Genomic DNA, 25,506 nt, shown 5'->3' with positions numbered 1-25,506 from the left:
GTGTGTGTTTCCTCTCGCAGTGTGCTCTTCCTGTCCGGAGACGCCGCCCGTCTGCCAGGAGGGCGAGGTGCTGACGGTGGACGGGAACGCCACGGACCGCTGCTGCCCCGCCTACCTGTGTGGTCAGAACGCACGCTTTAATGTCTTCACATTTACAGGCTGCATGTCACCTGTGACATCAGAGTTAGGACATGATCGTGACGGAGATTAATCCCAAATAATAACTAGAGAAAATCAGGAAAAGAAAAATACAGTAACAATATAAGCATTTGAGGAACAACAGAGTAACAAATATAAAGTGTAAATCTAATAGAAATTAGAGTAATATACATTTAGTAAAATAATTAAACTGAGAAAACAAGAAAACAAAAGTAAAACGTGAAACAAGTTTGCTTTTTAAAAATCTACTCACAACAATGTGCGATATAATATTCAGTAACAGATTTATGTTTTCTGTAATTCATACAGCTGATAGGTAAACTGTGTGTGTAAATGTATTTATCTTATAATTAAAAACAGAAACACTAGATTAATTTTGCTTCAGATGAGAGGGCTGCAAATAAAAATGATTTTAATTATAATTGAATCTGCTGATTCATTTCTCGACTGATTTTGGTCTAAAAAAATCCAAATCGTAAATTCTCTTCAAATATCTTGTTTTGCAGTGTGTGAGCCCTACAGGTGTCCTGTGCTCGGGTGTCCTGTCGGGATGTCGGTCGTGTCCGTGTCCAGTCCGAGTCGCTGCTGTCAGAACCAGACCTGCGGTATGAGATGAAGATGAAAACAGGGTTTTTAAATCCGATTCATTTGGGAACCTGAATGATCCACCTTTGGGTTTATGACTCAGAATAAACACTCATCATGTTTGTTTTGTTTTCAGAGTGTTCCTGTGAAAAGATCTCCTCCCCAAAATGTGCTCTGGTACGTCACCGCCATGAATGTTGTGTGTTTTGATGCAGAATTCCAGATATACACTATATTTATATGTTCGGGTCTGTGTGTCCTGCAGGGAGAGGCCGCCCAGCTGGACCGGGTCTTCCTGTCCGACCCACAGAACCAGTGTGCCTGCAAAAGATACAAGTGTGGTGAGTCCTGCTGGTTCTGGTTCACCGGACTAGATGGTGTGCAGCGGTGAAGCCTGACCTGTGTGTGTGTGTGTGTGTGTGTGTGTGTGTGTGTGTGTGTGTGTGTGTGTGTGTGTGTGTGTGTGTGTGTGTGTGTGTGTGTGTGTGCAGTGCGGGAGGCGGTGTGTGTGTTCGGGGAGCGTGGCGTGCTGCGGCCCGGTCAGACTCTGGTGGAGCGCCGTGACGACGGCTCGTGTCACAGCAGACGGTGCAGCCGCGGCCTCGACCCGACCAGCGGCTTCCACCTGCTGCAGACCAGCAGCACCAACTGCTCCGCCCACTGCCACGCAGTAAGACCACACACACACACACACACACACACACCTAACCTCTTCTCTTCGAGCTGAAAACAAGTATGTTTCTAACGTCAGAATCAGATCTACGTTCCTCCGAAGGACCAGACGGCGTGCTGCGGTGCTTGTAAGAACATTTCCTGCCTCTACGAACACGAGAACGGGACGACGGCTCTCTACAAGGTAGATATAATTAAATATTCATCATCCTGAATATCTTTAAACGTGTCACATGGTTTCTACCAAGCTGAGTCAGGCTGTTGCAAAAGTAATTTCATCCAGATTCAGCCGACAGTCCTACAGTCTTGGTGGCAGTAGTAGTACTCGTAGTACTAGCAGTACAAGTACACGGGTTGATGGTGCCCGTGTGTTTTCAGCCGGGGAGGTCCTGGGTGTCGGACTGCGTGAAGTTCGACTGCACCGACACGCTGTCGGGACCGACGCTCATCTCGTACTCCTACAGCTGCCCGCCATTCAACGAGACGGAGTGTATGAAGGTCAGCACACACACACACACACACGTCCAGGTTTCTTCTTCACCAGTTACACGTCTTATTAAATGAATTGTTAAAGATTAAATGAAAATACGTTTAACCGCCAGATGTTGCTGCGTCTCCGCTGCCCTGTTGTCTAATCCTCCGTCTAGACCGCCGGCGTCTCAGACGCCACACACACTCATGTCTCACGCAACAGATACACTCACATTTTAATCTATGCAGCTGTCTGCACACACACACACACACACACACACACACACACACACACACACACACGACTGAATACATTAACCGTTATTCTCTTCCATGGTTTAATGATTAAGTATTCAGTTTGCACAATTGCATTCTCTCTGCTGGCCACCAGGGGGTGACTCCTCTCTGCTTGTATAGAAGTCTATGAGAAAATGGTCCTACTTCTCTCTGCTGGCCACCAGGGGGCGACTCCTCTCTGGTTGTATAGAAGTCTGTGAGAAAATGGTCCTACTTCTCTCTGCTGGCCACCAGGGGGCGACTCCTCTCTGGTTGTATAGAAGTCTATGAGAAAATGGTCCTACTTCTCTCTGCTGGCCACCAGGGGGCGACTCCTCTCTGGTTGTATAGAAGTCTATGAGAAAATGGTCCTACTTCTCTCTGCTGGCCACCAGGGGGCGACTCCTCTCTGGTTGTATAGAAGTCTATGAGAAAATGGTCCTACTTCTCTCTGCTGGCCACCAGGGGGCGACTCCTCTCTAGTTGTATAGAAGTCTATGAGAAAATGGTCCTACTTCTCTCTGCTGGCCACCAGGGGGCGACTCCTCTCTGGTTGTATAGAAGTCTATGAGAAAATGGTCCTACTTCTCTCTGCTGGCCACCAGGGGGCGACTCCTCTCTGGTTGTATAGAAGTCTATGAGAAAATGGTCCTACTTCTCTCTGCTGGCCACCAGGGGGCGACTCCTCTCTGGTTGTATAGAAGTCTATGAGAAAATGGTCCTACTTCTCTCTGCTGGCCACCAGGGGGCGACTCCTCTCTGGTTGTATAGAAGTCTATGAGAAAATGGTCCTACTTCTCTCTGCTGGCCACCAGGGGGCGACTCCTCTCTGGTTGTATAGAAGTCTATGAGAAAATGGTCCTACTTCTCTCTGCTGGCCACCAGGGGGCGACTCCTCTCTGGTTGTATAGAAGTCTATGAGAAAATGGTCCTACTTCTCTCTGCTGGCCACCAGGGGGCGACTCCTCTCTGGTTGTATAGAAGTCTATGAGAAAATGGTCCTACTTCTCTCTGCTGGCCACCAGGGGGCGACTCCTCTCTAGTTGTATAGAAGTCTATGAGAAAATGGTCCTACTTCTCTCTGCTGGCCACCAGGGGGCGACTCCTCTCTGGTTGTATAGAAGTCTATGAGAAAATGGTCCTACTTCTCTCTGCTGGCCACCAGGGGGCGACTCCTCTCTGGTTGTATAGAAGTCTATGAGAAAATGGTCCTACTTCTCTCTGCTGGCCACCAGGGGGCGACTCCTCTCTGGTTGTATAGAAGTCTATGAGAAAATGGTCCTACTTCTCTCTGCTGGCCACCAGGGGGCGACTCCTCTCTGGTTGTATAGAAGTCTATGAGAAAATGGTCCTACTTCTCTCTGCTGGCCACCAGGGGGCGACTCCTCTCTGGTTGTATAGAAGTCTATGAGAAAATGGTCCTACTTCTCTCTGCTGGCCACCAGGGGGCGACTCCTCTCTGGTTGTATAGAAGTCTATGAGAAAATGGTCCTACTTCTCTCTGCTGGCCACCAGGGGGCGACTCCTCTCTGGTTGTATAGAAGTCTATGAGAAAATGGTCCTACTTCTCTCTTGATGTATTATCTCAGTAAACATTGTAAACATGAGTTTATGGTCTCAATCTCTAGTTTCAAGTCTTCTTCAATCCAGCATGATGTTCATTTAGTACATTATGGTCCATTTAGAGTCCACCAGACCAGAAAGCAGGGGATGCTTTAGGGGGCGGGGCTTACCTGCTGATTGACAGGTCGCTACCACCAGTTAGCTACTAAGATGACTTTAACACTAAGCTGTAAAGTTGACCTTGAATTATAGAAGCTAACTTTGTTAGCAGCTTCACACCAGAATCTACATGGATCCAGATCCAGTAAGGTTGTGTTCATCAGATCCACCCGTCGTTCCTCCACAGTCAAAATATGGTCACTTCCTTCACTGGTTGCAAAAGATCCAAGATGGCGACGTCCAAAATGCCCAACTTCAGGCTTATAAACCGTAGTCCGCAGACCAACGGATGACGTCACCATGACGTTTCAGAACAACTGATCTAAAATCTGATTTGTTGTCTTAGATATTGCTATCAGGGAGTTTAAAAAAGAAACGGATGCAAAGAAGGAGGGTTTCTCAATTGTGTTTTTATAAAAAAGTCTGTATTTCTATCTTAACTTGTTGCGTCTCCTCTGCACTCAGATCGGCGGAACGGTCGTAAGTTACATGGACGGGTGCTGCAAGACGTGTGAGTATCTGATCTGAGCGCAGCGGCGCTGCTGTAGTGAGCGTAGAGCCGTAGGCTGCAGCCGACACTGAAGAGCGCCTTCACCTGCCGCTCCACATGTTCCGACATGTTTGCCCTTCAGTCCGTCCGTTTCAGTCCAGAACCTTCAGCCACGTCGTCTGAATTGGATCCTAGCTTTTGTGTTCCTGTTACATTTGTCTGCTGTTTATTAGAGTCAGTCAGCGTGCTTTTCAGTGATCTCAGTGACGTCACTGTCAGAGCGCCAAACGACAGACTGCAGCAGTCACTGAAAAGCATCTGATCACATGCAAAACATGGGTTTGTGGTTTATGTGCTGCAGCTGACCATCATGTACCAATCCCACCAGGTACTGGACTGCCTCTGTTCCCTTTCCCCGTTAGCCCCTTGACTCCCACAGTTAACACTAACTGTGAACGAGGTACCAAACCAACAAGGCCTGTCGGTGCCATTGTTGATAATGAACAATGTACTCCCTCCAAAAAAACCCCCACAAAATGTTATAAAAGACACAGAAAGTCTGAGTGCAGCCTGCTGCCCTCTGCTGGACAGTCCTCTCAACTGCTGTCTCATTTCAGGTCTCGATTCAATAAAACTCAGTAGAATTAAACCAAAATATGCTACTAAAATTAAATATATATTTATGGTGCAGATCTCCTCGCTTAACAAAGCTTTTTTTTAATCGTACAAAGTTAAAGGTGATTTCACACCTTAAAGGAGGCGGGGACAACATATATTATGTAGGCCAAAAATGATGTCACACTTGAGAGGACAGTAACAAGTATTTCCCCCCGCCCGCCCCTCCCTGTGGATCACGTACATGTACACGACAGCTCAACTGTTTCCCCATTTAGCACTGTCTGGGCAGTGCATTGTTGATTGCCAACAATGTACTGTTGGTAGTGGCCCAGTAGTCGGGCTTAGACGTCTGCATGTGTCGGTAGATACTGATGTGGTTTGGTGTCGCATTTCAACAAGTAGCTGCTGTAGAAGATCTGCATGCTGCTGCACCACTGGTGCTCTGCTGCTCTGCCACCAGGCGGCGCTGTGTGGAAAACCGAAGCTGCTATGTGAGGCATTTGTCAAAGAGTCATCATGCAAATGCTTAACATCTGTATATTTACTTAGATACACTGAGATAATAGAGTGGAAGTTATTTTCTAAAGTTTGACTTGAGGCTTGAATGGAATGAAAACTGCCGGTTCTAGCATGAACATCTGTTTCAAATGTACAAACCTTTAAAAATATTTAGAGTGAGACTCCCCAAAGCAAAAACTGTTACACTTCAGAATTCTGAACCGATGATTCTGTTTTGCTCTCATTTGCGTAAACAAATGCTTCTAAATTGGCTACACCTGTGGGGTCTATTTCACTAAACTCACCAAAGTGAAGCCAAGGCTGAAGTGCCTTCCCTTGAAGACGCCTTCACAGTAGAACGACTGAGTAAATGCACAGACATGGATTTTTTTTCCGAATCGTGCTGAATAAAAGTCCTTTAATCCTTAATATATATTTAAAGTGATAGTAGGCTGACTTTGTAATTGTCTGAATGTGGCTTTTAAGTTCACATACTGAGTGCTTGTATCGAACAATAATCCTCTGGTGATATGGTTATGTACATTTATGTGTCATCTGCATAATTATGATAACTTACTTATTCGTTTCCCCTAATCTTGAGCTGGTGGCAGCATGTAGATGATAAACCAAAGAGGCCCCATAATGGAGCCTTGGGGAACTCCGTATGTCATATTTGTCCTCGTAGATTTGTAATTACCTATAGATACCTAGTTTTCAGGGCCTTTGGAAAGACACCTTATTGATTTTATAATGACATTTTAGTTTCAAATATTGCTTGTTCACTCTGCAACAGCTGCATTGATTGTTAGAGTGCAAACAGATCAAAACTTTTGAGTTTCTGGTGATGAGAGATGGAGAAAAGAGTGAAAAACGGGGAAATTTTAATTTGGAAAAAACTAAATGCCGCACATCGCAGCTTTAAGTTATTGCTTGTTTGTATTTTAAATGGCACGAAATTTGAAAGAGCATGAAACTTTTTATTTATTGACCCACATTAAATAATGTTGGAAAATATTTTTTTGAACTCATCTTGTGCCCTGATAAATGCATGAAGGATCTCATTATTTTCACTTTCATTTAATATTTTTTTAAATATTTTTCGTTTTGTCTCATTTGGAAGAAGCTTCATTTGTCTTTAATCGCTGACTGCGAAGCTTCCTCCTCCGTTGCTTTCTGACTTAAAATCTTTTTGAATGCAGTATGTCTTATATCCTTCATCTAACTCAGCTTGTGCATGATCCTCTTTACGTCTCTGAAACCCTCCTCTCTCTCTCTCTGTCTCTCTCCAAGCATCTCACATGTTTTGTTTTCGGTTCTCTCATGTTGACTTTGTCCAACTGATTTGGTGTGAACAGGCAAAGAAGACGGGAAGTCGTGTCAGAAGGTGACGGTGAGGATGACGATTAGGAAGAACGACTGTCGCAGCAACAGGCCGGTACGGTTTGAACTTCTTACCGTGGGAGCTATAGTACTCAGTACTCAGACGTGCTAATGCCTGAGTGTAACAATACTTTTACTAGTAAAAATCCTGCATTCAAATCTTTCAAAAGTATTTGCATTAAATATGATTTAAGTGACAAAAAGTAAAAGTACTCATTCTGCAGAATGATATATATTCTATCGCTGGATTTTCATTGTCGATGCATTAATGTGTTCATCACTTTCATGTTGCAGCTGGTGAAGACGGAGCTCATTTCACGTTATATTCTGTATATGTATGTACTGTATATAATACATCAGTGGGAGGAGCCTGAACTCACCATTTAAGTGAATTAACTGGGCTACAGCTGACTCTAGTGCTGTAATACTCCCAAATGTGTTTTTCTTTGAAAGAATGTCGCAGCCCCGCTATCTGCTACCTGCACTGACGCTCTGTGTCCCGCAGGTGAACATCGTGTCATGTGACGGGAAGTGTCCGTCCGCCAGCATCTACAACTACAACATCAACACGTACGCTCGCTTCTGCAAATGCTGCCGGGAGACGGGGCTGCAGCGGCGCTCCGTGCAGCTCTACTGCAGCGGCAACTCCACCTGGGTCAGCTACACCATCCAGGAGCCCACCGACTGCTCCTGCCAGTGGTCCTGAACCCACCAAACCCGGATCAGGTCTACATCCTCCAAAAACCACCAGACAAGAAGAAAGAGGAAGAAGAAACCTTGGACCATGATGCTTTAGGATGTTGTTTAGTGGAACACTGAGCTGTGATTGGCGGGTGTGCAAGACTGGCGCTCTTGTTGTTGTTGTCTTGCTGCTTCTGCTGGCAGGGAGGTGGTACTGCAGGGCACTGAAGGTAACCTTTGACCTTTGACATCTACCTGGCCTGCTTATGACGACACCACATGGTGAGTTTTGTTGATCACTTTTTTCATTACTTACATTTATTACAAGTTGTTCAGTGTATAATTTTATCATCACTCTATCATTGTGTTGTCTTAAAGAGGAGCCTCCTCTTCATACTGGCCATATTCATGATATGCATTTAACATAAGTGATGGAGGAGAAAACACACATTTTGGGCAGATATATATCCTTAAAGAATATTTGTTTGGACTGAATTCCCTTTTTCCTTTTCTGAGCTGAGTAACAAAAACACATTTCCTTCAGAAAGCACAGTAATATAGAGGATACTAGCTCTAAATTTTGTTTTAACTAAATTTTTTTTTTTTTTGGTCATGTGAAATACAATTAGAGGCAGTTTATTGCAATATTATAAGTAATTGATGTCAAAATGATACATGAACATCTTTTAGAAGGTGAACTTTGTGCTTTACTGCTCTGCTGCCTCCCCGTCAGCCTGCAGAGAAACAAGCCAGTGTTCGACAAAGAGAAAAGGATGTTTATTAGGTTTTGAATGGGAACTGATCCCTCTGCGTGTCTCCGGTCCGCTTTGTGCAGCCACGACTGAAAAGATTATAAAAAGAGGTTGGGATGCAGACCATCAGGAGATGAGTTCTGAGGTGCGATTGCAAAAAACTTCTCGGCTCAGTTCAGTCCATCATTACCATCATCATCATCATTACCATCATCATCGTCTGGAGATTTTTTACCCAGAATTCCTCATGATGTGCCGTTTTTGTAAATAATTTTTTTGTTTAAATGATTTGCAATATGAAATTCTTAGATATTTCACTTTTAGAAAGATGAAAATAAATGTATATTCAGTGATGTGGAACATATAACCAACACTAGTGAGGTAACTGATTTAAATCCAGCTGTACGTGGAGCACTTTATTTATTTATTGGAGTTTGATAGAGCACAGTCGTTCAGAGATTTATGGACGATAACATGGAGAGAAAGGAAGCATTCGGCCCCGACCAACTAACCAAACAGGATCCAAGGCTTTGATTTGGTTTTATCACCGATTGCAGAAAGAATAACATTAGGAGAGCGTGGCGGTGCCTTGTAGATGTTTCTCTGTGGACTAAATTCTGAATGTATTCGTTGATATCAAACAGACCCACATGTACCGGCAGAACACCACGTGGAAAGTAGGTTTTGAACCTTTGTAAGATGTTTGAGTAAATAAACAAAGTAAATCTAAACCACCAAATAAAGCAGACCTGTATGGATAGACAAAAAGGATGTGTATCATACAAATGTACATTTGCATTTTCAATAAATATTTCCTTTGGAAAAACTACAACTTGTTTGTGGTGTTTATTAAATAACGGGAAGGTTATTTCTGTTAGTGTTATACTGTCAGGATGAATATTAGGTTCACTGTCTTTTGGCTGCCTCAGATGTATTAAAGGGCTTAATCCTAGCAGCACTGTTGTTTTTGTTCTGTTACTGTTAGACCATTAAAAAAATATCAGTTAAGTATCCATAAAACACATGCAGGCATACAATAGCAAACCATTAGAAGAAAATCATAGTCATAAAAAATCATCAAAAGTCATAGTATAATATTTTTAAAAAAATGTCATAGTGTCGTGGTTGGGGTTAAAATGTATTTAATTTAATTAAAATTCATTGTATAACATCCATCCATCCATCCATCCATTGTCTACCGCTTATCCTGTATTCAGGGTCGCCGGGGGGGCTGGAGCCGATCCCAGCTGTCACTGGGCGAAGGCAGGGTACACCCTGGACAGGACGCCAGTCTATCACAGGGCCGACATGTAGAGACAAACAACCATTCACGCTCACATTCACACCTACGGGCAATTTAGAGTCATCAATGAACCTATCCCCATCCTGCATGTCTTTGGACTGTGGGAGGAAGCCGGAGAACCTGGAGAGAACCCACGCTTACACGGGTAGAACATGCAAACTCCACACAGAAGGAGCCCGGGCCGACCCGGGAATCGAACCCGGGACCCTCTTGCTGTGAGGTGAGAGTGCTACCCACTACACCACCGTGCAGCCCCCATTGTATAACATGTCAATAAAAAAAATCTTTAGAAAATTCAGTATAAAATAATAAAAAAAAAAAAACTAAACATTGTAACTTAAAATCATTAAGAAATCAGAAGAATCACAAGCAAACCTCTGCGGTGTAAAACCTGCAGATTTAAATGTAAATCCAGCTTCTCGCTACTTTGGCCGAACATATGCAAACATCGCATTTGCTCCTTTAATGTCAGAGACAGAGTTCAGTATCAATCACGACTAAACCAGATGTGTGAGGATGGAGAATCGGAGGAAGTCAGACCACTAAACGTGCTCCTCCTCCTCTCATATCTCAGACTGCAGACTGGCTGGCTGGTCTGAGAACATGGCCTATTAAATACTGCAGCATGTTGGCACGGGCAGAAGGGAAAATGATATCGAGCCGTGAACCCCCCCAATCCAAGGATTACTTTTTTAGCAGACATGCGAGTCGGCCACCAACGTTTCTATCCGATGAGCTGCAGGGCCGGACGAGGAGATGAAAGAAGCTCACATGGTAAGTCGAATACAAGCGGTTAACTCAGCTGTACAGGGAGGAGTCTGATTGGTCAACTGCATTCAACGACCGAGCAGCCAATGAGAGGAGCAGGAGTCAACCATTTAAGGAGCTTGCCACGCCACATTCGAGAGAGGCTGCTCGTGATGGCATGGTGGTTTGTTAAGAACAATACTGCTAGAAAAGAGTCTCTTTATGTTGTCCTTGTTTCTTTGATTAACACAACACTTGTTGGTCCTTCTCAGTTGCCTCATGTAACTATTGCATCTACTTTTACTTCTTGATAATAAATCACTTTTGTTTAACCACGAACAACTGATTTGTGTTACTTCATTTTCCATCATGAGCTGGGTTGTAAAAATGTCAAAACTATAGAAAGTAATGGAAAAAGATCATAGTAATGTATGTCGTAAAAAGTCACGGAAAAGGTCATCGCAATGTATGTCGAAAAAAAGTCATGAAATTTAGTATGTAGAAAAAAAGTCATGAAAAACATAAAATTTTAGTATGTCGTAAAAAGTAAAGAAAAAGGTCATAGTATAGTATGTCGTCATAAGTCACGAAAAAAGGTCACAGTAATGTATGTCGAAAAAAGTAATTATTGAGGTCAAACTTTAGTATGTCGACAAAAGTCACGAAAAATGTCATAGCATAGTATGTCAAAAAAAGTCTGAAAAATGTCATAGTATAGTATGTCAAAAAAAGTCACGAAGATCAAAGGTTAGTATGTCGAAAAAAAGTCACGAAAAAGTCATAGCATAGTATGTCGTAAAAAAAGTAGTCACGAAAAAGTCATAGTATAGTATGTCGTAAAAAGTAGTAATGAAAAACGTCATAGTATAGTGTGTCGAAAAAAAGTCACAAAAAACATCAAAGGTTAGTATGTCGGAAAAAAGTAATGAAAAACGTCATAGTATAGTATGTCGTAAAAGTCACCAAAAAGGTCATAGGAATGTATGTCGAAAAAAAGTAATGAAAAACGTCTTAATATAGTATGTCAAAAAAAGTCACGAAAAACGTCAAAGGTTAGTATGTCGAAAAACAAAGTCACGAAAAAGCGTCATAGTATATAGTATGGTGAAAAAAGTCATAGTATAGTATGTCGTAAAAGTAACGAAAAACGTCATAGTATAGTATGTCGAAAAAAAGTCACGAAAAACGTCATAGGTTAGTATGTCGAAAAAAAGTCACGAAAAACGTCATAGTATAGTATGTCGAAAAAAAGTCGCAAAAAACGTCATAGGTTTGTATGTCGGAAAAAAGTCATGAAAAAGTCATAGTATAGTATGTCGAAAAAAAGTCATGAAAAACGTCAGTATAGTATGTCGAAAAAAGTCTTGAAAAATGTCATAGTATAGTATGTCAAAAAAAGTCACGAAGATCAAAGGTTAGTATGTCGAAAAAAAGTCACGAAAAAGTCATAGTATAGTATGTCAGCAAAAAAGTAATGAAAAACGTCTTAATATAGTATGTCGAAAAAAGTTATGAAAAATGTCATCGTATAGTATGTCGAAAAACAAAGTCACGAAAAAGCGTCATAGTATAGTATGGTGAAAAAAGTAATAGTATAGTATGTCGTAAAAGTAACGAAAAACGTCATAGTATAGTATGTCGAAAAAAAGTCACGAAAAACGTCAAATGTTAGTATGTCGGAAAAAAGTCATAGTATAGTATGTCGTAAAAGTAACGAAAAACGTCATAGTATAGTATGTCGAAAAAAAGTCACAAAAAACGTCATAGTATAGTATGTCAGCAAAAAAGTCATGAAAAATGTCATACTATATTATGTCGACAAAAGTCACAAAAACGTCATAGGTTAGTATGTTGAAAAAAAGTCAGGAAAAAGTCATAGTATAGCAGTGTTTTACAAAATGATGTAAAAGTCCTAACATATGCTTCTATATCGCGTGTCAATCAAAATCTGAGTGTAATGAGTGCAAAATAGTTATAAAAAGGCTTAGTCATATTCCCCCCCCCCCTCCCCCCCAAAAAAAGTCATACTATAGCACGTCGAAAATTCACGAAAAAGTCAGTCAGGATATATTCATAAAAAAATATTTAAAATTGTTAAAAAGGCATAAAAATCGCTCATCTCGCTTGACGCGCCTAGTCTCAGTGTAGTGAGTCCAAAACAGCCATAAAAAGCCATGGTCAACTTTTTCAGGGAAAAAAAAATTCATAAAATGTTGTAAAAATGATGTAAAAGTCCTAACATATGCTTCTATATCGCGTGTCAATCAAAATCTGAGTGTAGTGAGTCCAAAACAGTCATAAAAAGGCTTATTCATGGCAGGCAGGCAGGTGGTTGAGTGGTTAGAGTGCATGCCATTTACCCATGTCTGCATATATGCAGCAGCCTCAGGTTCGAATCCCGGCTGGAGATCCTTTGATACATGTCACATCCCCCTCTCTCTCCCATGTTTCCTCTCTATCCACTGCTAAATACAAAGGTGTCTATGCAAGAAAATAATCTTTAAATAAAAAAGCCTTGATCATATTGTTAAAAAAAGGTCATGCTATAGCATGTCGAAAATTCACGAAAAAGTCAGTCAGAATATATTCATAAAAAAATATTTAAAATGGTTAAAGATTTATAAAAATCGCTCATATTGCTTGATGCACCAAGTCTCAGTGTAGTGAGTCAAAAACAGCCATAAAAAGCCATGATCAATTTTTTCAGGAAAAAAAAAAGTCATACTATAGCGTGTCGAAAAAAAAAGTGAAAAATCGTCAAAATTCATAAAATGTTGTAAAAATGATGTAAAAGTCCTAACATATGCTTCTATATCGCGTGTCAATCAAAATCTGAGTGTAGTGAGTGCAAAATAGTTATAAAAAGGCTTAGTCATATTCCCCCCCCCCCCCCCCCCCCCCAAAAAAAGTCATACTATAGCACGTCGAAAATTCACGAAAAAGTCAGTCAGGATATATTCATAAAAAAATATTTAAAATTGTTAAAAAGGCATACAAATCGCTCATCTCGCTTGACTCACCAAGTCTCAGTGTAGTGAGTCCAAAACAGCCATAAAAAGCCATGGTCAACTTTTTCAGGGAAAAAAAAAGTCATACTATAGCGTGTCGGAAAAAAAGTGAAAAATCGACAAAATTCATAAAATGTTGTAAAAATGATGTAAAAGTCCTAACATATGCTTCTATATCGATCCTTTGATACATGTCACATCCCCCTCTCTCTCCCATGTGAAAAGTGCGGAGTTCAACAGCACCACCACGTCACGTCGTAACGGCATTCAGGCAGCTGCGATGACAACTGTCACTGATCTGGGTTCATTAACAGACTGTACTGTCCGTACGTCAACGTCACTCATGTGAGCCCGCTTTTAGTGTATGCTCGACACAGAGACAGCAGGCTACTAGTTTGTAAGCTACCTGGCTCTAGCAGTTCGCGTTAGCGGCTTATAGTCACTCACGTTAAGTTAACGTTAGTAAGCTGGTCAAAATTGATCATGGATACATTTGTTTTTAAACGTCGTCGGACGGAACAACAGATGGCGGTGGCGGGCGTGTTGGATAAAACTACGGACGCACCGTTGACACCTGCAGGTGAAGATGACCACTCGGGTCCCAGCTGTTAACGTAACTATTCACGTTTCGATGTCTCTGTCTCTCTCTCTCTCACTGTGTGCGTGATTATAGCTGCGGGAGGGTGTTGTCAGCGCCGCCGCCAGGATTCAATTTCAATGTACGCACAGAAACGGCAAATACAACAACAAATGGAAAAATACTTTTTTAAGACAAAATCTAATGTTTTCAGTATCAGTGAAATCAGTAGTGTATATCATGGTGATAGGCCCCGGTGCAAAAGGTTTTTTGTGCCCTCCATCCCCGACCTAAACACAAGCGCACGCTTGTGAGCACTCCACGCACGCACACACACGCTTGGACACGCACGCACAGTACGGTATGATAACTCTGCCGGCCTGGGGAGAGAGAAATGCATCGGCTCGGCCTACAGTGCTCAGCAGCAGAGAGGTGACGAGACTAGAGCCGAGCTGTATTGTGTAGTGGGGAGGGGCCAACACACGCGATGCGTAATTGCGCACACACGCGCGATCGTCCTCTCAAATGCGGCTGCATCCGGCCCGGTTCAGCAGCATCAATTTTTTTTTTCCACCTTCAAAAAAAGTCCTCCCAGTGCGTACTGGATTCCGGCTGGCAGCGCCACTGGGTGTTGTTATATATTCACATTGAAATTCTGACATTGATTTGAGCCCCACAGTCGTATGAGTTAGCCCCACCGTAGTTGAACCAGAAAAAATACTCTGGCGCCACCACTGGCTGCGCGGAGGCGCTCCTAATGTAAATGATTATTGATTTATGAATGAATTGATAGGTGGCTTATTTTTGGCATATTGATTTTTTTTTTTGGCCTGGCGGCAGGTCTCCTTTGCCTGGCGGGGCCAGGCCAAGGACAATGGTAGGGGAAACACTGGTATAGTATGTCGTAAAAGTCACCAAAAAGGTCATAGTAATGTATGGTGAAAAAGTCACGAAAAACATCATAGGTTTGTATGTCGGAAAAAAGTCATGAAAAAGTCAGAGTATAGTATGTCGAAAAAAAGTCACGAAAAAGTCATAGTATAGTATGTCGTAAAAATTCATGAAAAATGTCATAGTAAAGTATGTCGTAAAAAAAGTAATGAAAAACGTCATAGTATAGTATGTCGAAAAAAAGTCACGAAAAAGTCATAGTATAGTATGTCGTAAAAGTCACCTAAAAGGTCATAGTAATGTATGTTGAAAAAAAGTCACAAAAACGTCATAGGTTAGTATGTTAAAAAAAATTAGGAAAAAGTCATAGTATAGTATGTCGTAAAAGTCACCAAAAAACGTCATAGGTTTGTATGTCGGAAAAAAGTCAGGAATAAGTCATAGTATAGTATGTAATAAAAAAAGTAATGAAAAACGTCATAGTATAGTATGTCGGAAAAAAGTCAGGAAAAAGTCATAGTAAAGTATGTCGTAAAAAAAGTAATGAAAAACGTCATAGTATAGTATGTCGAAAAAAAGTCACGAAAAAGTCATAGTATAGTATGTCGTAAAAGTCACCTAAAAGGTCATAGTAATGTATGTTGAAAAAAAGTCACAAAAACGTCATAGGTTAGTATGTTAAAAAAAAGTCCGGAAAAAGTCATAGTATAGTATGTCGTAAAAGTCACCAAAAAACGTCATAGGTTAGTATGTCGAAAAAAAGTCAGGAAAAAAGTCATAGTATAGTATGTAGTAAAAAAAAGTAATGAAAAACGTCATAGTATAGTATGGCGAAAAAAAGTCACAAAAAACGTCATAGGTTTGTATGTCGGAAAAAAGTCCGGAAAAACGTCAAAGATTAGTATGTAGAAAAAAGTCACGAAAAAGTCATAGTATAGTATGCGTAAAAGTCACCAAAAATGTCATAGTATAGTATGTCGAAAAAATTCACGAAAAATGTCATAGTAAAGTATGTCGTAAAAAAAGTAATGAAAAACGTCATAGTATAGTATGGTGAAAAAAGTCATGAAAAACGTCATAGTATAGTATGTCGTAAAAAAAGTAATGAAAAACGTCATAGTATAGTATGTCGAAAAAAAGTCACAAAAAACGTCATAGGTTAGTATGTCGGAAAAAAGTCATGAAAAACGTCAGTATAGTATGTCGAAAAAAGTCTCGAAAAATGTCATAGTATAGTATGTCAAAAAAAGTCACGAAGATCAAAGGTTAGTATGTCGAAAAAAAGTCACGAAAAAGTCATAGTATAGTATGTCGTAAAAAAAGTAGTCACGAAAAAGTCATAGTAAAGTATGTCGTAAAAAGTAGTCACGAAAAAGTCATAGTATAGTGTGTCGAAAAAAAGTCACAAAAACGTCAAAGGTTAGTATGTCGGAAAAAAGTAATGAAAAACGTCATAGTATAGTATGTCGTAAAAGTCACCAAAAAGGTCATAGGAATGTATGTCGTAAAAGTCACCAAAAATGTCATAGTATAGTATGTCGAAAAAATTCATGAAAAATGTCATAGTAAAGTATGTCGTAAAAAAAGTAATGAAAAACGTCATAGTATAGTATGTCGAAAAAAAGTCACGAAAAAGTCATAGTATAGTATGTCGTAAAAGTCACCTAAAAGGTCATAGTAATGTATGTTGAAAAAAAGTCACAAAAACGTCATAGGTTAGTATGTTAAAAAAAAGTCAGGAAAAAGTCATAGTATAGTATGTCGTAAAAGTCACCAAAAAACGTCATAGGTTTGTATGTCAGAAAAAAGTCAGGAAAAAGTCTTAGTATAGTATGTAATAAAAAAAGTAATGAAAAACGTCATAGTATAGTATGTCGGAAAAAAGTCAGGAAAAAGTCATAGTAAAGTATGTCGTAAAAAAAGTAATGAAAAACGTCATAGTATAGTATGTCGGAAAAAAGTCCGGAAAAACGTCAAAGATTAGTATGTAGAAAAAATCACGAAAAAGTCATAGTATAGAATGCGTAAAAGTCACCAAAAATGTCATAGTATAGTATGTCGAAAAAATTCACGAAAAATGTCATAGTAAAGTATGTCGTAAAAAAAGTAATGAAAAACGTCATAGTATAGTATGTCGGAAAAAAGTCAGGAAAAAGTCATAGTATAGTGTGTCGAAAAAAAGTCACGAAAAACGTCAAATGTTAGTATGTCGGAAAAAAGTCATAGTATAGTATGTCGTAAAAGTAACGAAAAACGTGATAGTAAAGTATGTCGAAAAAAAGTCACGAAAAACGTCATAGTATAGTATGTCAGCAAAAAAGTCATGAAAAATGTCAAAGTATATTAGATCGACAAAAGTCACGAAAAGTGTTATAATATAGTATGTTGAAAAAAAAAATAGAATATATAGAATGTTGAAAAAGTCTGGATAGTTTTTCTTTGTGGACCCAGGAAGGAAAAGGCGTAGACCTGGGAGAATACACGGTGTACATGTTTTTGAATAGACTGGGAGAATACACGGTGTACATGTTTTTGAATAGACTGGGAGAATACACGGTGTACATGTTTTTGAATAGACTGGGAGAATACACGGTGTACATGTTTTTGAATAGACTGGGAGAATACACCGTGTACATGTTTTTGAATAGACTGGGAGAATACACCGTGTACATGTTTTTGAATAGACTGGGAGAATACACCGTGTACATGTTTTTGAATAGACCTGGGAGAATACACGGTGTACATGTTTTTGAATAGACCTGGGAGAATACACCGTGTACATGTTTTTGAATAGACCTGGGAGAATACACGGTGTACATGTTTTTGAATAGACTGGGAGAATACACGGTGTACATGTTTTTGAATAGACTGGGAGAATACACCGCGTACATGGTTTTGAATAGACCTGGGAGAATACACCGTGTACATGTTTTTGAATAGACTGGGAGAATACACCGCGTACATGGTTTTGAATAGACCTGGGAGAATACACCGTGTACATGTTTTTGAATAGACTGGGAGAATACACGGTGTACATGTTTTTGAATAGACCTGGGAGAATACACCGTGTACATGTTTTTGAATAGACTGGGAGAATACACCGTGTACATGTTTTTGAATAGACCTGGGAGAATACACCGTGTACATGTTTTTGAATAGACCTGGGAGAATACACCGTGTACATGTTTTTGAATAGACCTGGGAGAATACACGGTGTACATGTTTTTGAATAGACCTGGGAGAATACACCGTGTACATGTTTTTGAATAGACTGGGAGAATACACCGTGTACATGTTTTTGAATAGACCTGGGAGAATACACCGCGTACATGTTTTTGAATAGACCTGGGAGAATACACGGTGTACATGTTTTTGAATAGACTGGGAGAATACACCGTGTACATGTTTTTGAATAGACTGGGAGAATACACGGTGTACATGTTTTTGAATAGACCTGGGAGAATACACGGTGTACATGTTTTTGAATAGACTGGGAGAATACACCGTGTACATGTTTTTGAATAGACTGGGAGAATACACGGTGTACATGTTTTTGAATAGACCTGGGAGAATACACGGTGTACATGTTTTTGAATAGACCTGGGAGAATACACGGTGTACATGTTTTTGAATAGACTGGGAGAATACACCGTGTACATGTTTTTGAATAGACTGGGAGAATACACCGTGTACATGTTTTTGAATAGACTGGGAGAATACACCGTGTACATGTTTTTGAAACATTTAATGGATTTACTGGGAATGACAACGCTTTAAACTTACATTTCCCTTCTTGTGTGTGCTGCCATGGAGGCTCTGGTGGGGTGTTGCTGTGTTATGGATGGAGGTGTGAGGGTGTGTGTGTGTGTGTGGGGGGGGGCAGCTGTGGTAATCCTGCTACAACAGCTGAACCCCCCCCCCCCCCCCCACCACCTTTAAACCCCCACCCTCTCACTGCTGAAGAGCTGCATGCTCATCTTTATCCAACAATTAATATTGCACATGTTGCACATGCATTTATAATAAAGTTAGTTGTATATTATTATCCTCGTGATGCCTTTCAGTGCACTCTTATCAAACCCAATAAGACTCAAACAGGAAAGGAAAAACATAGCAAAGTGATGACAGGCAAGTGAGAAATGCATTGTGGGAAATGCACTGTTACATCACTGGAAAGTGACTGTTGGCTTGACAAGCTAAAAGCAGCTGCAGAACACACACACGTAAACACACAAACACACACACACACACACACACACACACACACACACACACACACACACACACACAATTGTTTTGATTTTTATTTGTTAGCAATATGTCCCTGTAAAAATAAATAAATGACAATTACTCATGGATATTTGTCCTTAAAATATGCTATTTATATTATTAACATAAAGAGTCAGAAAATAAAAGATACATAATTACCACAATTCTTTTTCAGGGGAACATGAATGTTTCCTCGCCAACCTGTGCTAGCACGTCTAAAACTCACGTATACAGGAGCATTAAATCAATACTACGCTAAATGGATTCACAGGAGATGAGAATTAGGCACAAACGGATATTTTCCCATAATCCACTGTTACAGTTCGTTTTTGTTGCTTCCCTTCATTTATTTACAACATGATAAAATTGGTTCCTGATGAAAGGAAACTAATCTGAAAATATCAGAATACACAGATTATGCTCGTTATAGAATTACATTTCCAGTCAATGACTTTTTGGAGAAATTTTGGCAAATGCATCAAACTGAAATCTCCAATAAACACTAATATTCAGAGTCTGTGCTGCAGGTGTCTCCTGTCTGTGATGATTAGGATCCTGTTAGAGTCCAGCTGTGACCGACTCAGCTGATTGGACAGGATTTAATGTCTTTGACCCTCTGGGACCAACGAGGATTACCTTCATCTAAGAAGCAAAACACGGCTGAAACGAGTAAATCAAGATTTAAATTTAAAGTTGAAAACTAGTCTCACTTTAGTTTAAACCCAAATGAAATGAACCAATGTGATGCCTCCGCAAATTAAAATGGATGTATAAATAAGTTTGCGTGCTGTCGGGACCAACAGGAAGTAGCATCGATACCAATATTATTATCACTATGGTGGAATAAAACGCATGTTGTGTCATTAGTTTATATTAGCTGTATGGGATGATGACTGATATAATTCAATTGATTTACATATATATATATATATATATATATAACTGAAACTATGGAAGAAGAAGAAGAAGAAGAAGAAGAAGAAGAAGAAGAAGAAGAAGAAGAAGAAGAAGAAGAAGAACAACAACAACAACAACAACAACAACAAGAAAAAAGAAAGGAAATATATTTTGGCTTCATTAAAATTGATTTCACGTGATTTTTAAACATTTCATATGACATAAAACAAAAATAGCGCTGTAGTGACACATTAATGAATCGATTGGATGAAATTAATCCCAAATTGATTTGATGACTCATTCAAAGTGATTTTTCAAGCAACAATTTTCTGTCCCCTAAATCAGGATTTCTACTTTTCCGGAAATATAACATTATTTGAGATTTTGGACAATTTCTCGGAAAAAGAAATTAACAAGTCATTGTTCCTCTTATTTATCAAACTTTGCCCTGAAACAAAAAGATTTTGACTTTGACATGCTGATGAGTCCACTGTTCCTTCCTGTTTCAGGTCAGAAGCTCATAAAACACGTCAGCACCAACGCCACTTCAGTCGGGGCCCTTTTGTCAGAGCGTCTTTGAACACAACGGCAGTGTCGCTCTGATTTACAACCCTAAAGGAGGGGGGGGGGGGGGGGGGGGGGTGAAAAAACATCCCGACGTCAGCGAGGCAGCTGACGACAAGGCCAGACCGCCGCCGTCAGGTGACGTCCCGGGACAGAGCGCTGCACATTTGTCCTCCTCTACAGGAAGTGACCTGATGGCTTCGTCACAGCAGGAGCAGATAGAGAGAACAGGTTGAATTGATTTAACCTTTGACCCCTGAGAGGAGTGCAGACCTGAGGTGGACCTGATCTGTTCTCAAGACCATAGATAGTGCTGCTTCCTTAAACTCTACATCAGGAGTTATTATCATGGTGGAAGAAGAAGTGCTCAGATCTTCTAACAAAGAAAAAGTAAAAGGTACAGAAATATTAGAAGCAAAATGCATTGACAGCATCAACAGCAACAGTGCTCATTATGCAGAATATTCTATGTTAATTGATGATTATGATGGTTAGAAATATGTAACATAAAGAGGCTAAAGTCGGGTAGTTTAATTGTCAAAATTCATCATTTAAATAGACAGTTTTATACGTATGTTTGTAAGTTGTCAGTTAAACATAAGAGTAAAAAGTTCAATATTACCCTCTGAAATGTGCAGAAAATTAGAATCCATCCATCCATCCACTCATCCATCCATCCGTCCATCCATCCATCCATCCATCCATCCATCCATCCATCCATCCACTCATCCATCCATCCACTCATCCATCCATCCATCCATCCATCCATCCATCCATCCATCCATCCATCCATCCACTCATCCATCCATCCATCCATCCATCCATTCATCCATCCATCCACTCATCCATCCATCCACTCATCCATCCATCCACTCATCCATCCATCCATCCATCCATCCATCCATCCATCCATCCATCCATCCATTCATCCATCCATCCACTCATCCATCCATCCACTCATCCATCCATCCACTCATCCATCCATCCACTCATCCATCCACCCACCCATCCATCCATCCATCCATTCATCCATCCATCCATCCATTCATCCATCCATCCACTCATCCATCCATCCACTCATCCATCCATCCATCCATCCATCCATCCATCCATCCATCCATCCATCCATCCATCCATCCACTCATCCATCCATCCATCCACTCATCCATCCATCCATCCATCCATCCATCCATCCACTCATCCATCCATCCATCCATCCATCCATCCATCCATCCATCCACTCATCCATCCATCCATCCACTCATCCATTCATCCTTCCATCCATCCATCCATCCATCCATCCATCCAACCATCCATCTATCCATCCATCCATCCATCCATCCATCCATCCATCCATTCATCCATCCATCCATCCACTCATCCACCCACCCATCCATCCATCCATCCTCCCAATCCATTCATCCATCCATCCATCCATTCATCCATCCATCCACTCATCCATCCATCCACTCATCCATCCATCCACTCATCCATCCATCCATCCATCCATCCATCCATCCATCCATCCATCCATCCATCCATCCATCCACTCATCCATCCATCCATCCACTCATCCATCCATCCATCCACTCATCCATCCATCCATCCATCCATCCATCCATCCACTCATCCATCCATCCATCCACTCATCCATCCATCCATCCATCCATCCATCCATCCATCCACTCATCCATCCATCCACTCATCCATCCATCCACTCATCCATCCATCCATCCATCCATCCATCCATCCATCCATCCATCCATCCATCCATCCACTCATCCATCCATCCATCCACTCATCCATCCATCCATCCATCCATCCATCCACTCATCCATCCATCCATCCATCCATCCATCCATCCATCCATCCATCCATCCACTCATCCATCCATCCATCCACTCATCCATTCATCCTTCCATCCATCCATCCATCCATCCATCCATCCAACCATCCATCTATCCATCCATCCATCCATCCATCCATCCATCCATCCATTCATCCATCCATCCATCCACTCATCCACCCACCCATCCATCCATCCATCCTCCCAATCCATTCATCCATCCATCCATCCATTCATCCATCCATCCACTCATCCATCCATCCACTCATCCATCCATCCACTCATCCATCCATCCATCCATCCATCCATCCATCCATCCATCCATCCATCCACTCATCCATCCATCCATCCACTCATCCATCCATCCATCCACTCATCCATCCATCCATCCATCCATCCATCCATCCACTCATCCATCCATCCATCCACTCATCCATCCATCCATCCATCCATCCATCCATCTTCAGGAAAGCTCTTCTTCAGACGCAGCAATAGAAATAGAAGGTTGGTTTATGGTCAGTACTATTGAATATCAGCTGAACATGTTGTGAGAAATATCAGTTTCACCGTTCAATAATGATCGACGGTCACTGATGCTTTTCTGGACTGGAAAACAAATACAACATCGAAGGGTGTGTGTGTGTGTGTGTGTGTGTGTGTGTGAGAGAGCAGTTAGTCACGGCGCATCACAGTGTGTCCAGAGGTCAACCACCTCGCCAGGCAACAGGAAGTAGTAACTCACAGTCAGCCGGCGGCAGCGTCACTCAGCCTGTTCAGCGTTCAGGTGGACACCTGTCGGACTGAAGCCGCCGGCGTTTCAGATTCAGCTCGACTCCTCTCGGCTTATTTTTCGCCATTTCCTTGTGAGTCGTCAGTCTCATTAGTCATGTGATTCACGTTACTGACTGGTTGGTCACGTGAGATGTTAGTATGTAATTCACATCATAATGACATCATGTGTTATTAGTCCGATGTGTTGCAATTAGTGTTGCGATTAAGGTGAGTCGTCACGTGAGTGGTTTGTCGCTCACTAAACGCCGTCGTTAGTTACGTGACTCGTTTGTCCGGCGACTCTTTTTCTAAACCTTGACGAAGTAGTTTTGTTGCCTGAATCTAAACTTCACGTCAAGATGGAATTTTATGTTTCCATTTAACGAGCTCATATTGTGTATATTTACACTTACTGGAAGTCGTTAGCTAAATGTAATGTAATGTTATGTATATTACACTTAAATCACCAACTTTTCAACTTCCTTTTTTTTAAAGGCACTATGATCATACAAACTCCAGTCCCTCCTCTGAAGTATTCATAATGTGAATTTGACTTAATTGTGTGAAGTCACGTTTTGTATTTATTATCTATTTCCACACGGAGGTTTTCAGAGACCATTAGAGGATCCGACACTGATCCGAGGTCTTTAATGAGCTCGTCGTGTCACGAGGAGGCGACACAACTCATCAGCCAGACGACGGTCAGTTTGCTTTGACTGTTAACAGGAGCCGTAAAACTGAAGGGTGGTGTGTTTGTAGAGTCCCTCTGAGCTGTGATCCATCTGGAAACCACATCCAGGTCCAGCAGAGACCCTGTCCTGACGTGTCCCCTCTGAGAGGATCGGGATCACAAATGAAGAACTCCATATAAACCTTCACTCACTTCTTACAAAGATGCTTTTCTTTTCTTTCTCTAATCAGAGTTGTTTTTCAAAGGAAATGAAATAATAATCTGAAAGACAAAAACCTGCCAGTTTTCTTCTTCTTCTTCTTCTTCAAAGAAAAAAAAACCCAACTCAACTTTTTTCTCTTCATTTTGTTAAACCGTCACTTTTCACGCAAAAATATATATAATATATTTTTCTTTGGTTGACAATGACGAATGGTGCAGATTATAATAATAATAATAATAATAATAATAATAATAATAATAATAATAATATTAATAATAATGACGCTGGAGCTGGAAACCACAAGTCCAGCAAATTGATTAAAAGAGTGAATTATTTCACATCTTTTGAAAAAGTTTTATGAACTTTCTAATGTTCAGAGGTGGGAAGTAACAACGTGCAAATACAGTATTTACTTACTGATTTACTTTTCCTCCCTACATTTTAAAACAAATATCTGTACTTTCTTACTTTTACTTGAATAAAGAAGTTGAATCATTACTTCTACTCGTCTTTCTGATGATGTTTAGGATGAACTGATGCAACGTTAAAGTTACACCATGTTTTGATGTCGCTGGTAAAATTCCAGTTTTCATTATAAAATCTAACAAACAACTGCAGTTTCTGTGAACCAACACAAATCAAATCCAACACAGCAGCCCAAAAAACACCCTGAAGCACACACACACACACAAACGCTTACACGCCTAATAAAAATACCCTCACCGGGTACCCGATGCTATAAACTGATCTGGCATCAGGCCCCGGTGGGATATCGAAGGGGCACTTGAATGCAACGTGAGACGTTCGCTGTAACGGCGAGCAGACGGAAACGGGATTAAGAGCTTGAGACAAACGCAGAAAGCAGAGAAAAGCTGGACGGAGGGCCGATGGTGTGTGTGATAACACAAACAGCTGGAGGTCGGCGACGGCGTCGGGAAGAAACACTTTCTATTGTTTTAGTTCTGTTTACAAAGTGAGTCCTGTAAGTGACGGGCCCGGATAGAGACCCTTTGTTATTTCAGTGATATTCAACCATCAATTTTCATTATCACACGTCTGCCGTGCTTCTAGTTCCTGAAGTGATCATTGTTTCCTGTGAAATCTAATTAATCGTTGTGAACTTTCTGATTTATTTGTTAATGTTTTTTTGATTCACAACATTCACACACACACAAGTCACCTACCATTCATGCAGTGTGGGACTCTGGTCTGGTCTGGTCTTGGTCTTGACTCGGTCTCGCCCTGCCCTGGTCTTGGTTGTGACTTGGACTCGGACGAGGCGGTCTCGACTACAATAGGAAGAAAAACAATTACATTAATACTTATCATCCTCTCTTAAAGGGACAGTTCCCCCCCCCACCATTACATAAGTGCTAATTATAACGCTAACATCAACACTTCATTAATACTCCAAATACATAGCCGTGTTTCACTCA

At 40.9% G+C, this 25,506-nt stretch overlaps 1 protein-coding gene and 1 long non-coding RNA gene across 5 annotated transcripts in view; one reads left to right on the top strand and one right to left on the bottom strand.

The window, feature by feature from the left end:
• Window positions 1–9,160, top strand: part of otog (otogelin) — a 47,377-nt gene extending 38,217 nt beyond the window's left edge. For 3 of the 4 annotated variants that reach the window (XM_084010692.1, XM_084010693.1, XM_084010691.1), the window contains exons 47-57: window positions 21–122; window positions 666–764; window positions 881–921; window positions 1,010–1,085; window positions 1,236–1,414; window positions 1,496–1,600; window positions 1,795–1,914; window positions 4,351–4,396; window positions 4,764–4,835; window positions 6,847–6,926; window positions 7,377–9,160. In XM_084010692.1, the coding sequence (XP_083866818.1) occupies window positions 21–122; window positions 666–764; window positions 881–921; window positions 1,010–1,085; window positions 1,236–1,414; window positions 1,496–1,600; window positions 1,795–1,914; window positions 4,351–4,396; window positions 4,764–4,835; window positions 6,847–6,926; window positions 7,377–7,577 (1,121 nt within the window). In that variant the 3' untranslated portion in view covers window positions 7,578–9,160. The remainder of the gene's footprint in view (window positions 1–20; window positions 123–665; window positions 765–880; window positions 922–1,009; window positions 1,086–1,235; window positions 1,415–1,495; window positions 1,601–1,794; window positions 1,915–4,350; window positions 4,397–4,763; window positions 4,836–6,846; window positions 6,927–7,376) is intronic. The other variant, XM_084010694.1, reaches the window with a different exon arrangement.
• On the bottom strand, window positions 5–25,361 carry LOC311014515. The gene is made up of 3 exons (XR_014597273.1): window positions 25,255–25,361; window positions 680–759; window positions 5–115 (listed from the first exon to the last, which is right to left on the bottom strand). It is a non-coding gene; the product is annotated as an uncharacterized lncRNA (long non-coding RNA).
• Window positions 25,362–25,506: the final 145 nt, after the last annotated feature.

The sequence above is a fragment of the Eutrigla gurnardus genome (genome assembly GCF_963514095.1).
Source record: "Eutrigla gurnardus genome assembly, chromosome: 1".
Lineage (NCBI taxonomy): Eukaryota > Metazoa > Chordata > Actinopteri > Perciformes > Triglidae > Eutrigla > Eutrigla gurnardus.
The sequence above is the reverse complement of the archived record's forward strand: the minus strand, read 5'-3'. Positions and strand labels throughout refer to the sequence as shown.